General features: G+C 43.1%; 1 protein-coding gene across 2 annotated transcripts; it reads right to left on the bottom strand.

The window, feature by feature from the left end:
* Positions 1–5476: 5476 nt before the first annotated feature.
* Positions 5477–9541, bottom strand: LOC121400619 (serine/threonine-protein kinase 3-like). 2 transcript variants are annotated; one of them, XM_041584045.1, is made up of 5 exons: positions 9395–9541; positions 8963–9035; positions 7529–7704; positions 7082–7266; positions 5477–6602 (listed from the first exon to the last, which is right to left on the bottom strand). In XM_041584045.1, exons 1-4 carry the CDS (start codon positions 9411–9413, stop codon positions 7157–7159), a joined length of 378 nt encoding a protein of 125 aa, XP_041439979.1. In that variant the 5' UTR covers positions 9414–9541; the 3' UTR covers positions 5477–6602; positions 7082–7156. The 2 variants fall into 2 exon arrangements, 1 of the variants encoding a protein (XP_041439979.1); XR_005965858.1 differs by lacking the exons at positions 7529–7704; positions 8963–9035; positions 9395–9541 and adding an exon at positions 7416–7459.
* Between the last annotated feature and the right edge of the window lie 7224 nt (positions 9542–16765).

The raw sequence follows: 16765 nt of genomic DNA, 5'->3' as shown, positions 1-16765 counted from the left end.
CTGAGTTCTGGCGATTACTTTCTGTGTTTCATCGACCTTTGATATAATAAAAGTATAGGAAAGACGAGCACTGAGGAATAAGGGTGCAAGGCTGAAGAATGGGGGGTCAAGACTGAGGAAGGAGTTGGTTATAAGAGGTGAAGGGGTACAGTGGAGATTGTTAAAGTAGAAAAGCTGAGACGTGAAGGCTGAGTAACGTGATGGAGGATGTCCTAAGATGATTTCCGTATACCCAGGGGAAGGGTTCCACTTACCTCCCCTAATCACAGGGAAATAAGCGCACTCATTTAACTATTTACAAAAAGGGGAACAGACATGAATACCGGGCGCCTACAGAATTAGTATGCTGTGTGGCAATCAGTTTTGCCACTAGCTGTACATCTTAAATGTACAGCAGGGGCTTCTGGGAAGTGGAAGTGCCCCTATGCATGTGACATTTAGGGCTCCAGTAAGTGTGTCTATGAATTTCATCATTTAGGTTGCCAGTGTCAAAAAACACGCCCGTTTTACATCACAAGACAGACATAAACACTGTTTTTATGACTGGTCTGAGGATGACTTTACTTTTATGAAACGTAGTATGAGGAGGCACGATAGATAAAGCTTGAAGTGAGATCCACAAGAAAGAAGGTCTTCAGGTCAAAAAGTCAGAGTAGCAAATATTCCTTAGGACTCTCCTTTCAGCTTCTAAGCCATTAATCTAAAGCACTGGGGGTTCATATGTAAATATTTGTTCTGAAGAAGATCATCAATACATTGCAGAAGAATTAAGGGTCACACAGCTGATCTCAAAAGTGGATACCAAGGCCTCCTGGGACAGCTGGGCAGAACAGCAATGACTTTCATCCTGGTTGAACAGGTCTTATGTACAACTTTCATAATTCTGGGAAATGGAGGAAAAATATATGTAAATAGATTTCCCAAGGTGTAGGCAGAAGAGGAATGTGCCTAGGATGCAAAGGTGAAGGGGGTGCCGTCACATACCTCAACCTTCCACTTACCACTAGTCCAGGCCCTCTTCCACACACAATGTGTGTTCTCTGGTGCCCCCTTCTAAAATCAGCGTGCAAAAGAGTGTGTACACACGCGACATCAGCAAGTGAAGGAGCAGGCGCACAAGGAAGGGTTTGAGGTGGCTGGCACCCTAGGAAACCCGGCCGGCTTGGCCTGGCTCTGCCCAAATTAGGGAGAATGCATCTACCACCTCCACCTCCTGGAGAAAAATCTCAGCAATTTAATTTTGAACTCTGTTACCATCTGAAGTTGAATTTCCACACTATTATATATCATCTCTGTAGTGCCCCAGATTTACAGTCATATGAAAAGGTTTGGGAACCCCTCTCCGCCTGCATAATAATTTATTCCACTTTTAGCAAAAAAGATAACAGTGGTATGTTTTCTGAACAAAGATTTTTAGTGAAGCAGTATTCAGTTGTATGAGATTAAATCAAATGTGAAAAACTGGCTGGGCAAAAATTTGGGTATACTTGTTATTTTGCTAATTTGAATGTATGTAACTGCTCAATACTGATTACTGGCAACACCAAATTGGTTGGATTAGCTCGTTAAGCCTTGAACTTCATAGGCAGGTGTGTCCATGGGAAAAGGTATTTAAGGTGGCCAATTGCAAGTTGTGCTTCTGTTTGACTCTCCTCTGAAGAGTGACAGCATGGGATCCTCAAAGCAACTCTCAGAAGATCTGAAAACAAAGATTGTTCAGTATCATGGTTTAGGGGAAGGCTACAAAAACCTCAGAGGTTAAAACTGTCAGTTTCAACTGTAAGGAATGTAATCAGGAAATGGAAGGCCACAGGCACAGTTGCTGTAAAACCCAGGTCTGGCAGGCCAAGAAAAATACAGGAGCGGCATACGCGTGGATTTTGAGAATAGTTACAGACAACCAAAGATCACCTCCAAAGACCTGCAAGGACATCTTGCTACAGATGGTGTTTCTGTACATCGTTATAGTAAATAAAGATGAACTGCAGCTCACCGTTTAAATGTTTTATTGGTTATCCTGCGGGGTATCCTGTGTTGATGCCCCAATCGAGTCAATCAATGAAAATCCAAATGCAGGACAAATCCACAGCAGTATTCTTAGACTGCAAAATCTTTTATTGGGAATGTAACCAGACACAACATGTTTCGGGCTAGGCCCTTTATCAAAAAAATAAAGGGCCTAGCCCGAAACATGTTGTGTCTGGTTACATTCCCAATAAAAGATTTTGCAGTCTAAGAATACTGCTGTGGATTTGTCCTGCATTTGGATTTTCATTGATTGTCTGTACATCGTTATACAATTCAGCACAATTTGTACAATAACATCTGTACGGCAGGGTGATGAGAAAGAAGCCCTTTCTGCTCTCACGTCACAGAGTCACTTGTATGCAAAAGCTCATTTAGACAAGTCATTTTAGACTTGCTTTGGACTGATGAGACAAACAATTTGTTATTTGGTCATAACAAAAAGCGCTTTGCATGGTGGAAGAAAAACACAGCATTCCAAGTAGGGATGCACCGAATCCAGCATTCGGCATTTTTTATCAGGATTCGGATTTGGCCGAATCTGCCTGCCCGGCCGAACCGAATCCTAATTTGCATATGCAAATTACGGTCAGGGAGGGAAATTGCTAGTGTGGCTAGTTCAGGGACTGGGGCCCTTGTTAAAGTCGAGGGTTGGATGAATTCAACCCAATATCAACAAACTCTTCAGGATAATGTTCAAGCATCAGTCACAAAGTTGAAGTTACGCAGGGGTTGGATATTCCAACAAGACAATGACCCTAAACACACAGAAATCTACAAAGACATTTATGCAGAGGGAGAAGTACAATATTCTGGAATGGTCATCACTGTTCCCCAACTTGAATATCATGGAAAATCTATGGATTTTGAAGCAGACTGTCCATGCTGGGCAGCCATCAAATTTAACTGAACTGGAGAGATTTTATATGGACGAATGGTCAAAAATTACCGCCATCCAGAATCCAGACACTCATCAAAGGCTATAGGAGGCGTCTAGAGGTTGTTAGATTTTCAAAAGGAGACTCAACTAAGTATTGATGTAATATCTCTGTTGGGGTGCCCAAATGTATGCACCTGTCTAATTTTGTTATGATGCATATTGCATATTTTCTGTTAATCCAATTCTGTTATTCGCTTCTGTTCAGGCTTCAAACAGCTCTAGCATTTTTATATTCAACTTTTCTTTAAAGAGGAGAAAATGTAAAGTCACTGGGTAGTGCCAAGTTGTTGGGGCCCCCAGTTGTTCCAATCACTGATCCACTGTAGAGTCATCCCTCTTATATCCATTTGCACCAGACACAATGAATTGCCTCTAATAGAACATTTATCTAGGTATTTATTCTGCACACGGGTGTGAGTAAAAGGGTTTTATTGACTGATACTAAACCGTTCTCTCTCTCTTTCATTTCTGCAGATTCTGGGCAAACTCCAGGGGAAGTTGGATGAATATTTTGAGAAGCTGAAGAAAGCCACCGATGAATACAAAAAACTTAGTGCAGAAGCCGCTACGGGCGTAAATCTGCTCAGTTATATACAGATGGAAACCAGGCCCCCGTATTTATAATTCAGCTTAGAATTCATAATAATGTCATTAGTTTTCTGTTTTTTACAAAAATAAATAAAAATAAGCTATTTTGTATGATGTTTATATGTGTGTCCATTTGTGGGATGTTTTATTATCAGATCCCAACCCCCTGCCACATGTCCTACTGAATATATAGATCTATACCCTGTGTTTGGATTTGCTGTTTGATTCTTTTTCCTGCTTAGATCTGATACCCAAAATATGCTCCCTGGCTCATTCTTTGAGAGGTGGACTAGTGTGGCCAATGGACTGTACAAGAGCAGGGAGCTGATCAGTGGCTTCTTCAGTCAAGGGTCCATTTCAAACCTGCCCAGATACATATGACTGAGTTTCAATCAGATATGAATGGGGTTGGCATATCACCAGTCTAACTAGTAATATAGCAGCCAAGACTGGGACCAGTGTTACACAATTAAACCAGCAATGTATTTGCTCATAAATATATAATTCCCTGACGTACCAGCCCTGTCCCTCCCCAAACCCTGCCTCCATCTCCGCTTCTTTCCCTTCTTCCTATAATCCCTCGCTCCCATATCGACCATATTTTCTCCCGAACCACCCCCTCATTGTCCCTCCCCTTTCTGTACAGCCAGATTTTTTTTTCCAAAATGGTGACAAACCTAGATATTGGTCAGGCAGGACCTTCTGAGGGCCCATGTATGATAATGTCCCTGGCACAGCACAAGCCCAGTATAATGTCTCTTCCGAGCTGACTGGACTGTGCTGGCACTCAGCCTAAATCAGTGCAATGGACTGTGAAAACCTGTTGGTGGCACCTACTCCCACGAGCAGCGTCTCCTATTTCCCCTACTCATGTATGTCAGTGGGCATGGGTATTCTACTACTTCATTCTAAAGCATGGGGGCAACACCATGCAGCAGGGAGGCAGCATGATCAACATGTATTGTGCCTGGGCCCAACAGAACTGAGAAGCTTGATACGGCTGTACCCTTTCATAAACTTAACCCTTGCTCTGTCTACTCCCCCACCCTGTCTCTTAAAGGGCAAATAAATCTAGGACTAAACATAAACTGCATGAATTAATATCAGGGCAGGCTGTTCTGCCTCTCAGCCATGTCATTGGTAAAGTTACATACCCCCAATTCAGCAGAACAAACCTTCCTGGTGACTTTGGATGGACCCTCCTCTTCCCATTTTCCCAAAGGGAGTGATATGTGCAGTGAACCTCTGGGGATCAGGGTACTATGGTAAAATATTCACTATGACTCAAAATATAGAGTCAATTATATACGTCTTACTTTGGCCCAGGGCTTCTTGAATTTCCAGTGGCCATTGATATCCCACCTGTTATCAGTAGACCAATCACCAGATGGACTGATGCCCAATGAAACATCACACAGACCTGCCCTTCCTCTGCCCAAATAATACCGAAGGCAACTTTATCATGGGACAAATGACAGTGGCATGTTTATGGGTCAGCTCTTTCTAGACTCAATGAGTCAGTTTCTCCTTGGCCCAAAGTATACTAATGGCAGTGACATGTATATCCAAGTCCCTGCTAGGCCCAAAATAACATATTAATAAGTCAGCACCTTCTGAACCCAGTCTCATAATGTACTAATCCCAGTGATATGTTTATATACACTATATATCATTTGTATGGGATTGATTGAACAAACCTCTGACATCAGTGCAGATCAGTAGGACTGGGTCCAGACACGGCTTATCCCCTTCTTATATTTCTTCATCCTTAGCACCTCCTTTCACCAATTTCTCCCACCCTTGCCTCTTGATTCCTGCTTCATTTTTCAGTGACCCTTTTCCCTTGCACTAGAGGTCTCCCTCCTCTGTAATGTTCCCTGGCAATACTATAGAACTATAAAAAATGCAAGAACACCAATGAAATGTGTATTAACATATTTATTTATAAATTGGATGTTATATTTATGCATTTTAGATTAATTCATACTAATTTAAGTTGGGAAGGAATCACATCCAGTAGGTTCAAGTTTTAGTGTAAAAGGGATCTTTCTATTTAGTAGTTGATCCAGAGGAAGGCAAAAACCCCATCTGAAGCCAGAGCCAATTTTCCTCAGAGGGGGAAAAATTCCTTCCTGACTCCCAAAGGGCAATCGGAAAAGTCCCTGGATCAACTTGTACTAAGAGTTAATGTCAGTATCAGTACTAAGAGTTTATGTCAGGGTGTAGAGTAGGAAATGTGAGTGGTTGTTGAGTAGAAGGCTTGAAAGAAAACAATTTAGAAAGGAAAGAATTTGAACAGGAGAAACCACTGAGGAATTGGTGTTAGGAGATTGCAGAGGGGGAGGCAAAAGAAAAAGTGGGGAAGAGAAGCCTCTGTGTAGGGGGCATAATTTTAGTGTGTGCTGTGTGGTGGTGACTAAATGTCTTGGTATTGGTGGAATGGAAGAACCAATGGGGTGCAGGAAGAAGGGCAAGGATTAGAATATATTTTAAAGAGGAGAAACTCTTACTCTCTACATATGTAAATAAAAGAAGATATTGGTGGAGGAGTGTTAGCACAAGGACAGAGGTTGCAGGTAGAGGTAAAATATGGGATAAGGGCTGGTGGTGGAGCTAAAATATAATGAAAAGTCCTTGGGTGGAGATGTGGTAATTGAATACTAAAGAAAACTAAGGTCCTAATAGTGGAGCTATGGTGTTTGAAAATGTGAATGCTGCTAGTGGAGCTGTAGAGGTCAATATGAATGTTGGAGATATGGTTATGTGAAATGTAGATGCTTAAGGCAAGATGTTGGAGTTGTAGTAATCTGCAAAAAAAGGAAGATGGATGGAACTAATGAGGTGGTGATGTGTGTGGGTGGAGTGTTGTAAACTAAAGCAAAGACACCACTGGTGGAGATGTGGTAGTCTTGAAAGAATATGATCATGGGCCTACAGAAGGAGATAAAGTCACTGCTGGTGTAGTTGCAGGAATCTTGAAGTTACCACTTGCTGAACTGCATCAGCTTGAAAGGAGATGTTGCTGGTGGAGCTGCAGGCACCACTGGATCTGTATGAGAAAAAAATATCAGTCAGTAATAGATCATAATTAATTCTGATTCAGAGGCATTTATGCACACGCCTTATTCATTAGGGGTTCCAACATGTTAGGGAGTTTTTCTCCCAGGCTGATGCTCCTTTTAGAAATAAATGCACTGGCTATGGGAATAGGAAATAATGCCTGAGCCTTCTCAATCGCATTCTACCCTGTTGTGTTATTGTGTGGCTGCTGCAGTGAGGCTAATGTCCATCAGCACAGAAAACCTTGATTCAGCCCCTACTGCCCGGTGTGTTTATTTGCTTCACACATGGGGAGGATTGTGACCAAGAAATCTAAACTTGAGAATCTTGTAGCCGAAACCCACCTCTTGTGCACAGTGAGGATTCGGGTCCTACCAATGTAGACACACACCAAGCAGCAGGGGATCAAATTGCTCTTTGTCTACCAGCTGAGAACCATTGTACGGGGATACTGAATGGGGACCTTACCCTGCGGATGTTTCTTTTTCCTCGGCTGTGATTCAGGAAACTCATTCTGGGCTGTTGATGTTATGGGCCACAAGATTAATAACAGGAGAAGCCCTCCAGGGCCATTTGCAGAGCTGCTTCTTGTTCTGCCGATGTCTGTGTGCAGAAGTCACAAGCACGCTGCAGCTGTTTCAGGGTCCAGAGAGCTGGATAGGGAAAAATCATATTTGTGAGTCATGAATACTAATTAGAGCTTGTATATGATTTATAAACAAAAAAATAAAGACCGAAGACCAAATTGTCTTGGAACGCCATTGTCACCATTATACTAAAATATAATATTAAGCTAAAGTACCCCTTAAAATATGTTTATTATTCCCAGTGCCATTATAATAAAACCAACTCTTGCAGCTGTTGAGTTACACTGTGTGATGGTGCAGTCGTATCAAATATAATGGATTCCCTCACTTTTCTTGGCCGGCAGGTTCTGCAGAGTCAGGAGATGTTCTTCAATCTCAGCCCTGACGATCTTCTTAGGTGGCAGTTGGATGATGAATGGGTGCTGCAGGAGTTCTTCAGCACTCCCTCTCTCTGAAGGATCCTTCTTCAGGCAGTACTCCAAGAAGGACACAAAACGTTGGGACCTGGAAAAAAAGAGATTTTAGCTAGCAAAAAAAATCCCCAGATCATTATTTCCAAATTCCAGAAGCTTTTACCCAGTAACCATTAGCTATACCCCAGAGTATACATATATTTTGCAGTATATCTATCTATCTATCATCTATCTATCTATCTATCTATCTTTCTCTTACACTCTCTATCTATCTATCTATCTATCTATCTATATCTATATCGGCCCCTCTATATATCTATTGTCTATCTCTTATATCTATCATCTATCTATTATCTATCCCCCCCTCTCTCTTTCCCTCTATCTATCATCTATCTATCTGTCCCTCTATTTATCTATCTGTATATCCCATCTATCTATCTATCTATCTATCTATCTATCTATCTATCTATCTATCTATTGTCTATCTATCTATTTATCTATTGATCCCTCTATCTATCTATCATCTATGTATCTGTCCGTCTATTTATCTATCTGTCTATCCCCTCTATCTATCTATCTATCTATCTATCTATCTATCTATCTATCTATCTATCTATCTATCTATCACTCTTTCTATCTATCGTCTATCTATATGGTCCTCTATTACTCTGTCTGTCTATCTATCTATATATCTATCTATTGTTTATTTTTTTTTACGCACTGTACAGCACTGCGGCTCCTTAGCGCTTTACAAATAAAGTTATACATACATACATACATACAAGTGTTCCCCAACCCAAGATTCCCCACCACTATCCCAGAACTGGTCAACAAGGGTATAACAAAGGATATCAGTGGCAAATCTAGATGTCTATAAGGCTATGAGGGACAAGGTAAGGTCCTGTGAATTTCCCACACCCTCTCCTGACTGCACCATAGTGCACATGGCCTGTAATCTCACAGAAGTGGGACCCATAGTTATACTGTTATGCTCCTGTGATTATATACATAAAATATATCATATCTGCATCCACCTATATTTCCCTGAAAACACACATATCCCTGCCTGCATCTCATGGGCCACATTTAAAGTCTGCAGTAGAAAAACCTCTATTTATATTTAGGAGGTATTTAAACAAAATACTACACATCCCCCCTGAGATGAGACTGAAATCTCCCCATTATCCCAAATTTGTACAGATAAGGGGCATGGTGAGGGCAGACTGTGGAAGCAGCTAAGTGGATATAGGAGTTGCCAAATATCCCAAGTGTTAATAAGAAAATGTGGGGAGTTCCATGTCTGCAAGTACAGGTACAATGTACAGTGACATGAGCTGGGACCGACTCACCATCTACTTGATTGAAGCTTCGGTGGTTGGGCTTCTCTTATCAGGTGCTCCACCGGGTATTGATCTGAGTATGCTAAAAGTGAAAAACATATATATCAGGCCCATCAAACATGTCTAAAAGTCAGGCCCGGACTGGCAATCTGTAGGTTCTGGCAAATGCCAGAGGGGCTGCTGTATGGTTCCATAGAAAGTTACCATATAGTGGGCTGGTAGGGGCTGTTTGGGCCTCTGTGTACTTGGAATGGCAGGTCCTATGTTGACTCCCAGTCCAGGCCTGCTAGAAGTTATTTATTTAATCTATAGACTCTATAGTATCTATAGTTCTTTTTTGCTGGAAATGGCAAATCACCCCAAATTCCTCCCATTCTGATATGGAACCTCTACTGCTCAATGTATAAAATAAAGTAGCCACAATTGTTGTGATTCACTTACGTGGTTTTCCCTCGGCCATTTCGATGGCGGTTATCCCCAGCGACCAGATGTCACACTGCAAAAGACACACCAAAGAGCATTAGAAGGAGAGAATTGGGTTAGTGGGTGTTTAATAAAACCTAAGTAAAAAGGCTACACTTATACAATTCTCTTTTAGAAACATATATTATCATGGGTGCAAAAGTACACGCCATTCTCCTTAGTTCAATTACGGCCAAAACAGAACAGAATACAACTTCTAAAATAGCCCAATGCACCCCTTAGTAAATGAACACACCATGGTATATGTAAAAGGAAAAAAATGCTTTATTATATATAAACGTGTATACAGCAATACATCTCCATTACAAACAATAGCAGTTACTGTACATAACACCAGGGTCACAATGCAAATGAGCAAATATATTAAAGCAGACACATTGTGCAAAAAGTTAAGAAACCCAACATTTCAGGAAAAACTCTTTTCTCTCCATGAGAAAATAACAGCTTCCATGTTCCATTAACACTGATAAGTAGATGCTCCGTGTTGTTACAAGTATTATAAGTACAACATACTTTGGTGTCGTACGCCAGGCGCTGGCCCTTCTCTCTTATGGCCTCTGGTGCCATCCAATGTGCAGTCCCGTCTGCTTCGTGGCACAATCCAGTCTGTGGGTCCAGGTCCCAGCTGTTTCCAAAGTCGACTGAAATGACAGATAGAATCTATTAATGGAAAATAACTTGTTTAACCACAATAAGATAGAAACCCGAATTATGAAACCCCCTGACTCCATATTCACAGAAGCTCCCCACCATTCATTACTCTTATAAGTGTAAGTTTTACTCACTGATCTTGACTTCGGCCGTCTCTGTGAGCATGATGTTCAGGCTCTTGATGTCTCTATGAACGGCCCGGTTCTTGTGGATGTGGTGCAGCCCCTGGGGAGATTGAGATGTAGGTTATAAGACCATAACAGACACAAGACTAAACATTCCCAACAAAGAGATTGGATATATAATTTATACAATTAAAGAAGAGTAAATCTGGCCTTACCTTTAAAACCTCCTTACAGACATAGCCAATCCAGGTCTCCTTCAGGGATTGGCCATTGGTCTTGCTGATGAGGTTGTTGAGAGATCCTCCACCACAGTATTCAAGAACAATCTGCAATATATAGAAATTATTTAAGGTCATGCATTCTATCACTTCCAGTGGAGATTGAGAGGAATGAACACGATACAGTAAATCATTTCTTACTTCCAAGAGCTCCGATGAGCACTCCGTGAGTGGAGCCCTGTAGTAAGCTCCATAGTAAGAGGCGATGTTCTTGTGGCCTCCGAACTGCTGGAGAAACTTCAGCTCCCTGCAGACTGACTCTTCATCCTGGAGTGGAGAAATCCCTTTAGCTCACATAGGCAACTACACAAATAGGATTGATATATAGTGATTGGAATAATAAAGATACAGTACTCGGCTGATGTTGGCGATCTTCACCGCTACCACGCCTCTACGATGGTGTCGTCCCTGTAATACAGACAGAAAGGTTGACTTATATACAAGTAGGAAAGAGAGGGTCTAATGCAGCCCCCAAACCAGAAGCTTGATATGTCTGCCTAAATCATTGTGTGATTGTGTGTAGTGATCACAATCTTGTTCAGTTCCCCTACTCTCTAGGACAGGGATCCCCAACCTTTTGAACCCGTGAGCAACATTCAGAAGTAAAAGGAGTTGGGGAGCAACACTAGCATGAAAAATGTTCCTGGGGTGCCAAATAAGTGCTGTGATTGGCCATTTAGTAGCCCCTATGTGCATTGTCAACCTAAATTGAAGCTCTTTTTGTCAGTACACCTGGTTTTTATGCAACTAAAACTTGCCTCCAAGCCTGGAATTCAAAAATAGGCACCTGCTTTGAGGCCACTGGGAGCAACATCCAAGGGGTTGGAGAGCAACATGTTGCTCACGAGCTACTGGTTGGGGATCACTGCTCTAGGAATTGGTTGGTAACTTACCTTGTAGACATCTCCAGTGCCGCCCACTCCAAGAAGCACATCCTTGGTCAGCCGACCATCAGGAGGCTGGAAAATAAAATAGAAAAAAGAAGGATTTCATTGATAACATAATATTCCCCAGGGTACAAAACATGTCTCACTTCCGGCAGTAGCGGCAAGTGTTTTACCCTCCTTTCTACTCACCTTATAAATCTCGGAGAGGGTACTGGATTCGGCCTGTGGCTGAAGGAGAAGAGAAAGATTCTATTACTTTCTATACTTTATCTGTATCTGTTCTCTATACAGCAAAACCCTAAATTCAGCTAAAACAGTAGCAGTTGACTTACCTTCCTCCAGGGGGCGCAGAAAGGCATTGCGTCCACGTCTTTTAGCTCTTAAAAGAGCTGTTGGGTTATGAAGAAGATTTCAGCTGACGTCAAAGGAAGATGTTTTTTTCCAAACGCCAAAAATCAGATGGAATATCGCTGAATATCTCTATAAAACAATCGCTGTGAAATCACTCGGAAAATCACTCTGCAAATCGCTTCGAAAACGCTATGAAAACGCTTCGTCGCTCGGAAATTTCACTGTGTGGGGACACAGAAAGAAAGAAGAGATTGTGAGCTCACATGCACCAGACTATACATATCAGGATTCACTACCTTATATAAGTATTCACACCCTTAACCAATTCTCCCAATTCTGTACCAAAAACAAACCCTAAACTTAAATATATTGTTTATCTGTTTTATTTGTTATTTTTATTCTGACCATAAATTCTGACATCTGATATCCATTGGCAAAAAACTAAATTCAGCATCAGCTTTTCCTTTTGCATCAACAGCATTATAGCAAAGTTCCCCTTTAAATTAAATGAAATTAAACAGGTTGCAGCATTTCCCTGTATTGGCACCGTCCATTCTTCCCTCTATTATAACATGAGGCCCAGTCCCTGCTGTAATGCAGCCTCTCAACATCATGATATCACAGTAAAAGGACTAGTACAGGCTGCAGGTCTGACAAGGAATGCTGGGATTTGTACTATAGGCTACAGGTCTGACAAGGGATGCTGGGATTTGTACTATAGGCTGCGGGTCTGACAAGGGATGCTGGGATTTGTACTATAGGCTGCAGGTCTGACAAGGAATGCTGGGATTTGTACTATAGGCTACAGGTCTGACAAGGGATGCTGGGATTTGTATTAAAGGTTACAGGTCTGACAAGGGATGCTGGGATTTGTAGGTCAGTAGCAGCTAGAAGACTACAGGCTGTAGGTCTGACAAGGGATGCTGGGATTTGTACTATAGGCTACAGGTCTAACAAGGGATGCTTGGATTTGTAGGTCAGTAGCAGCTAGAAGACTACAGGCTGTAGGTCTGACAAGGGATGCTGGGATTTGTACTATAGGCAGCAGGTCTGACAAGGGATGCTGGGATTTGTATTAAAGGCTACAGGTCTGACAAGGGATGCTGGGATTTGTACTATAGGCTACAGGTCTGACAAGGGATGCTGGGATTTGTACTATAGGCTGCAGGTCTGACAAGGGATGCTGGGATTTGTAGTTCAGTAATAGTTAGAAGACCACCAGCTGCTAGTCTGACAAGGGATGCTGGGATTTGTAGGTCAGTAACAGCTAGAAGACTACAGGCTGTAGGTCTGACAAGGGATGCTGGGATTTGTACTATAGGCTACAGGTCTGACAAGGGATGCTTGGATTTGTAGGTCAGTAGCAGCTAGAAGGCTACAGGCTGTAGGTCTGACAAGGGATGCTGGGATTTATAGTTCAGTAACAGTTAGAAGACAACAAGATGCTGGTCTGACAAGGGATGCTGGGATTTGTACTAAAGGCTACAGGTCTGACAAGGGATGCTGGGATTTGTAGGTCAGTAACAGTTAGAAGACTACAGGCTGTCGGTCTGACAAGGGATGCTGGGATTTGTACTATAGGCTGCAGGTCTGACAAGGGATGCTGGGATTTGTACTAAAGGCTACAGGTCTGACAAGGGATGCTGGGATTTGTAGGTCAGTAGCAGCTAGAAGACTACAGGCTGTAGGTCTGGCAAGGGATGCTGGGATTTGTAGTTCAGTAACAGTTAGAAGACCACAAGACGCTGGTCTGACAAGGGATGCTGGGATTTGTACTAAAGGCTACAGGTCTGACAAGGGATGCTGGGATTTGTAGGTCAGTAACAGTTAGAAGACTACAGGCTGTCGGTCTGACAAGGGATGCTGGGATTTGTACTATAGGCTGCAGGTCTGACAAGGGATGCTGGGATTTGTAGCTCAGTAGCAGCTAGAAGACTACAGGCTGTAGGTCTGACAAGGGATGCTGGGATTTGTAGTTCAGTAACAGTTAGAAGACCACAAGATGCTGGTCTGACAAGGGATGCTGGGATTTGTAGTTCAGTAACAGTTAGAAGACGACTAGCTGCCGGTCTGACAAGGGATGCTGGGATTTGTAGTTCAGTAACAGTTAGAAGACCACAAGATGCTGGTCTGACAAGGGATGCTGGGATTTGTAGTTCAGTAACAGTTAGAAGACGACTAGCTGCAGGTCTGACAAGGGATGCTGGGATTTGTAGGTCAGTAACAGTTAGAAGACTACAGGCTGCAGGTCTGACAAGGGATGCTGGGATTTGTACTATAGGCTACAGGTCTGACAAGGGATGCTGGGATTTGTACTATAGGCTACAGGTCTGACAAGGGATGCTGGGATTTGTACTATAGGCTACAGGTCTGACAAGGGATGCTGGGATTTGTACTATAGGCTGCAGGTCTGACAAGGGATGCTGGGATTTGTAGTTCAGTAATAGTTAGAAGACCACAAGCTGCTGGTCTGACAAGGGATGCTGGGATTTGTAGGTCAGTAACAGCTAGAAGACTACAGGCTGTAGGTCTGACAAGGGATGCTGCGATTTGTACTAAAGGCTAGAGGCTTACAAGGGATGCTGGGATTTGTAGGTCAGTAACAGCTAGAAGACTACAGGCTGTAGGTCTGACAAGGGATGCTGGGATTTGTAGTTCAGTAACAGTTAGAAGACCACAAGATGCTGGTCTGACAAGGGATGCTGGGATTTGTAGTTCAGTAACAGTTAGAAGACGACTAGCTGCAGTTCTGACAAGGGATGCTGGGATTTGTAGGTCAGTAACAGTTAGAAGACTACAGGCTGCAGTTCTGACAAGGGATGCTGGGATTTGTACTATAGGCTACAGGTCTGACAAGGGATGCTGGGATTTGTACTATAGGCTACAGGTCTGACAAGGGATGCTGGGATTTGTACTATAGGCTGCAGGTCTGACAAGGGATGCTGGGATTTGTAGTTCAGTAATAGTTAGAAGACCACAAGCTGCTGGTCTGACAAGGGATGCTGGGATTTGTAGGTCAGTAACAGATAGAAGACTACAGGCTGTAGGTCTGACAAGGGATGCTGGGATTTGTACTAAAGGCTACAGGTCTTACAAGGGATGCTGGGATATTAAAGGTCAGTAACAGCTAGAAGACTACAGGCTGTAGGTCTGACAAGGGATGCTGGAATTTGTAATTCAGTAACAGTTAGAAGACCACAAGCTGCTGGTCTGACAAGGGATGCTGGGATTTGTAGTTCAGTAACAGTTAGAAGACGACTCGCTGCAGTTCTGACAAGGGATGCTGGGTTTTGTACTATAGGCTACAGGTCTAACAAGGGATGCTGGGATTTGTAGGTCATTAACAATTAGAAGACTACAGGCTGCAGGTCTGACAAGGGATGCTGGGATTTGTAGTTCAGTCACAGTTAGAAGACGACTAGCTGCAGGTCTGACAAGGGATGCTGGGATTTGTACTATAGGCTACAGGTCTAACAAGGGATGCTGGGATTTGTAGGTCATTAACAATTAGAAGACTACAGGCTGCAGGTCTGACAAGGGATGCTGGGATTTGTAGGTCAGTAGCAGCTAGAAGACTACAGGCTGTAGGTCTGACAAGGGATGCTGGGATTTGTAGTTAAGTAACAGTTAGAAGAGGACTAGCTGCAGGTCTGACAAGGGATGCTGGGATTTGTACTATAGGCTGCAGGTCTGACAAGGGATGCTGGGATTTGTAGGTCAGTATCAGCTAGAAGACCACAGGCTGTAGGTCTGACAAGGGATTCTGGGATTTGTAGGTCAGTAACAGCTAGAAGACTACAGGCTGTAGGTCTGACAAGGGATGCTGGGAATTTGTACTATAGGCTACAGGTCTGACAAGGGACGCTGGGATTTGTACTATAGGCTACAGGTCTGACAAAGGATGCTGGGATTTGTACCATAGGCTACAGGTCTGACAAGGGATGCTGGGATTTGTACTATAGGCTGCAGGTCTGACAAGGGATGCTGGGATTTGTAGGTCAGTAGCAGCTAGAAGACTACAGGCTGTAGGTCTGACAAGGGATGCTGGGATTTGTACTATAGGCAGCAGGTCTGACAAGGGATGCTGGGATTTGTATTAAAGGCTACAGGTCTGACAAGGGATGCTGGGATTTGTACTATAGGCTACAGGTCTGACAAGGGATGCTGGGATTTGTACTATAGGCTGCAGGTCTGACAAGGGATGCTGGGATTTGTAGGTCAGTAGCAGCTAGAAGACTACAGGCTGTAGGTCTGACAAGGGATGCTGGCATTTATAGTTCAGTAACAGTTAGAAGACCACAAGATGCTGGTCTGACAAGGGATGCTGGGATTTGTACTAAAGGCTACAGGTCTGACAAGGGATGCTGGGATTTGTAGTTCAGTAATAGTTAGAAGACCACCAGCTGCTAGTCTGACAAGGGATGCTGGGATTTGTAGGTCAGTAACAGCTAGAAGACTACAGGCTGTAGGTCTGACAAGGGATGCTGGGATTTGTACTATAGGCTACAGGTCTGACAAGGGATGCTTGGATTTGTAGGTCAGTAGCAGCTAGAAGACTACAGGCTGTAGGTCTGACAAGGGATGCTGGGATTTATAGTTCAGTAACAGTTAGAAGACAACAAGATGCTGGTCTGACAAGGGATGCTGGGATTTGTACTAAAGGCTACAGGTCTGACAAGGGATGCTGGGATTTGTAGGTCAGTAACAGTTAGAAGACTACAGGCTGTCGGTCTGACAAGGGATGCTGGGATTTGTACTATAGGCTGCAGGTCTGACAAGGGATGCTGGGATTTGTACTAAAGGCTACAGGTCTGACAAGGGATGCTGGGATTTGTAGGTCAGTAGCAGCTAGAAGACTACAGGCTGTAGGTCTGGCAAGGGATGCTGGGATTTGTAGTTCAGTAACAGTTAGAAGACCACAAGACGCTGGTCTGACAAGGGATGCTGGGATTTGTACTAAAGGCTACAGGTCTGACAAGGGATGCTGGGATTTGTAGGTCAGTAACAGTTAGAAGACTACAGGCTGTCGGTCTGACA

This window comes from Xenopus laevis, chromosome 2S (assembly GCF_017654675.1).
Source record: "Xenopus laevis strain J_2021 chromosome 2S, Xenopus_laevis_v10.1, whole genome shotgun sequence".
Classification (NCBI taxonomy): domain Eukaryota; kingdom Metazoa; phylum Chordata; class Amphibia; order Anura; family Pipidae; genus Xenopus; species Xenopus laevis.
Note: the sequence above shows the minus strand (reverse complement) of the source record. Positions and strands in the feature narration are given on the sequence as shown.

Excerpts from the sequence above, each read along its gene's own strand:
- LOC121400619 (XM_041584045.1), bottom strand. Across the intron at positions 7,705-8,962 it reads AAGCTTCAATCAAGTAGATG|GTCCCAACGTTTTGTGTCCT; the intron begins GTGAGTCGGTCC and ends CTTTTTTTCCAG. Across the intron at positions 7,267-7,528 it reads GAACCTGCCGGCCAAGAAAA|CTCTCTGGACCCTGAAACAG; the intron begins GTGAGGGAATCC and ends TTCCCTATCCAG.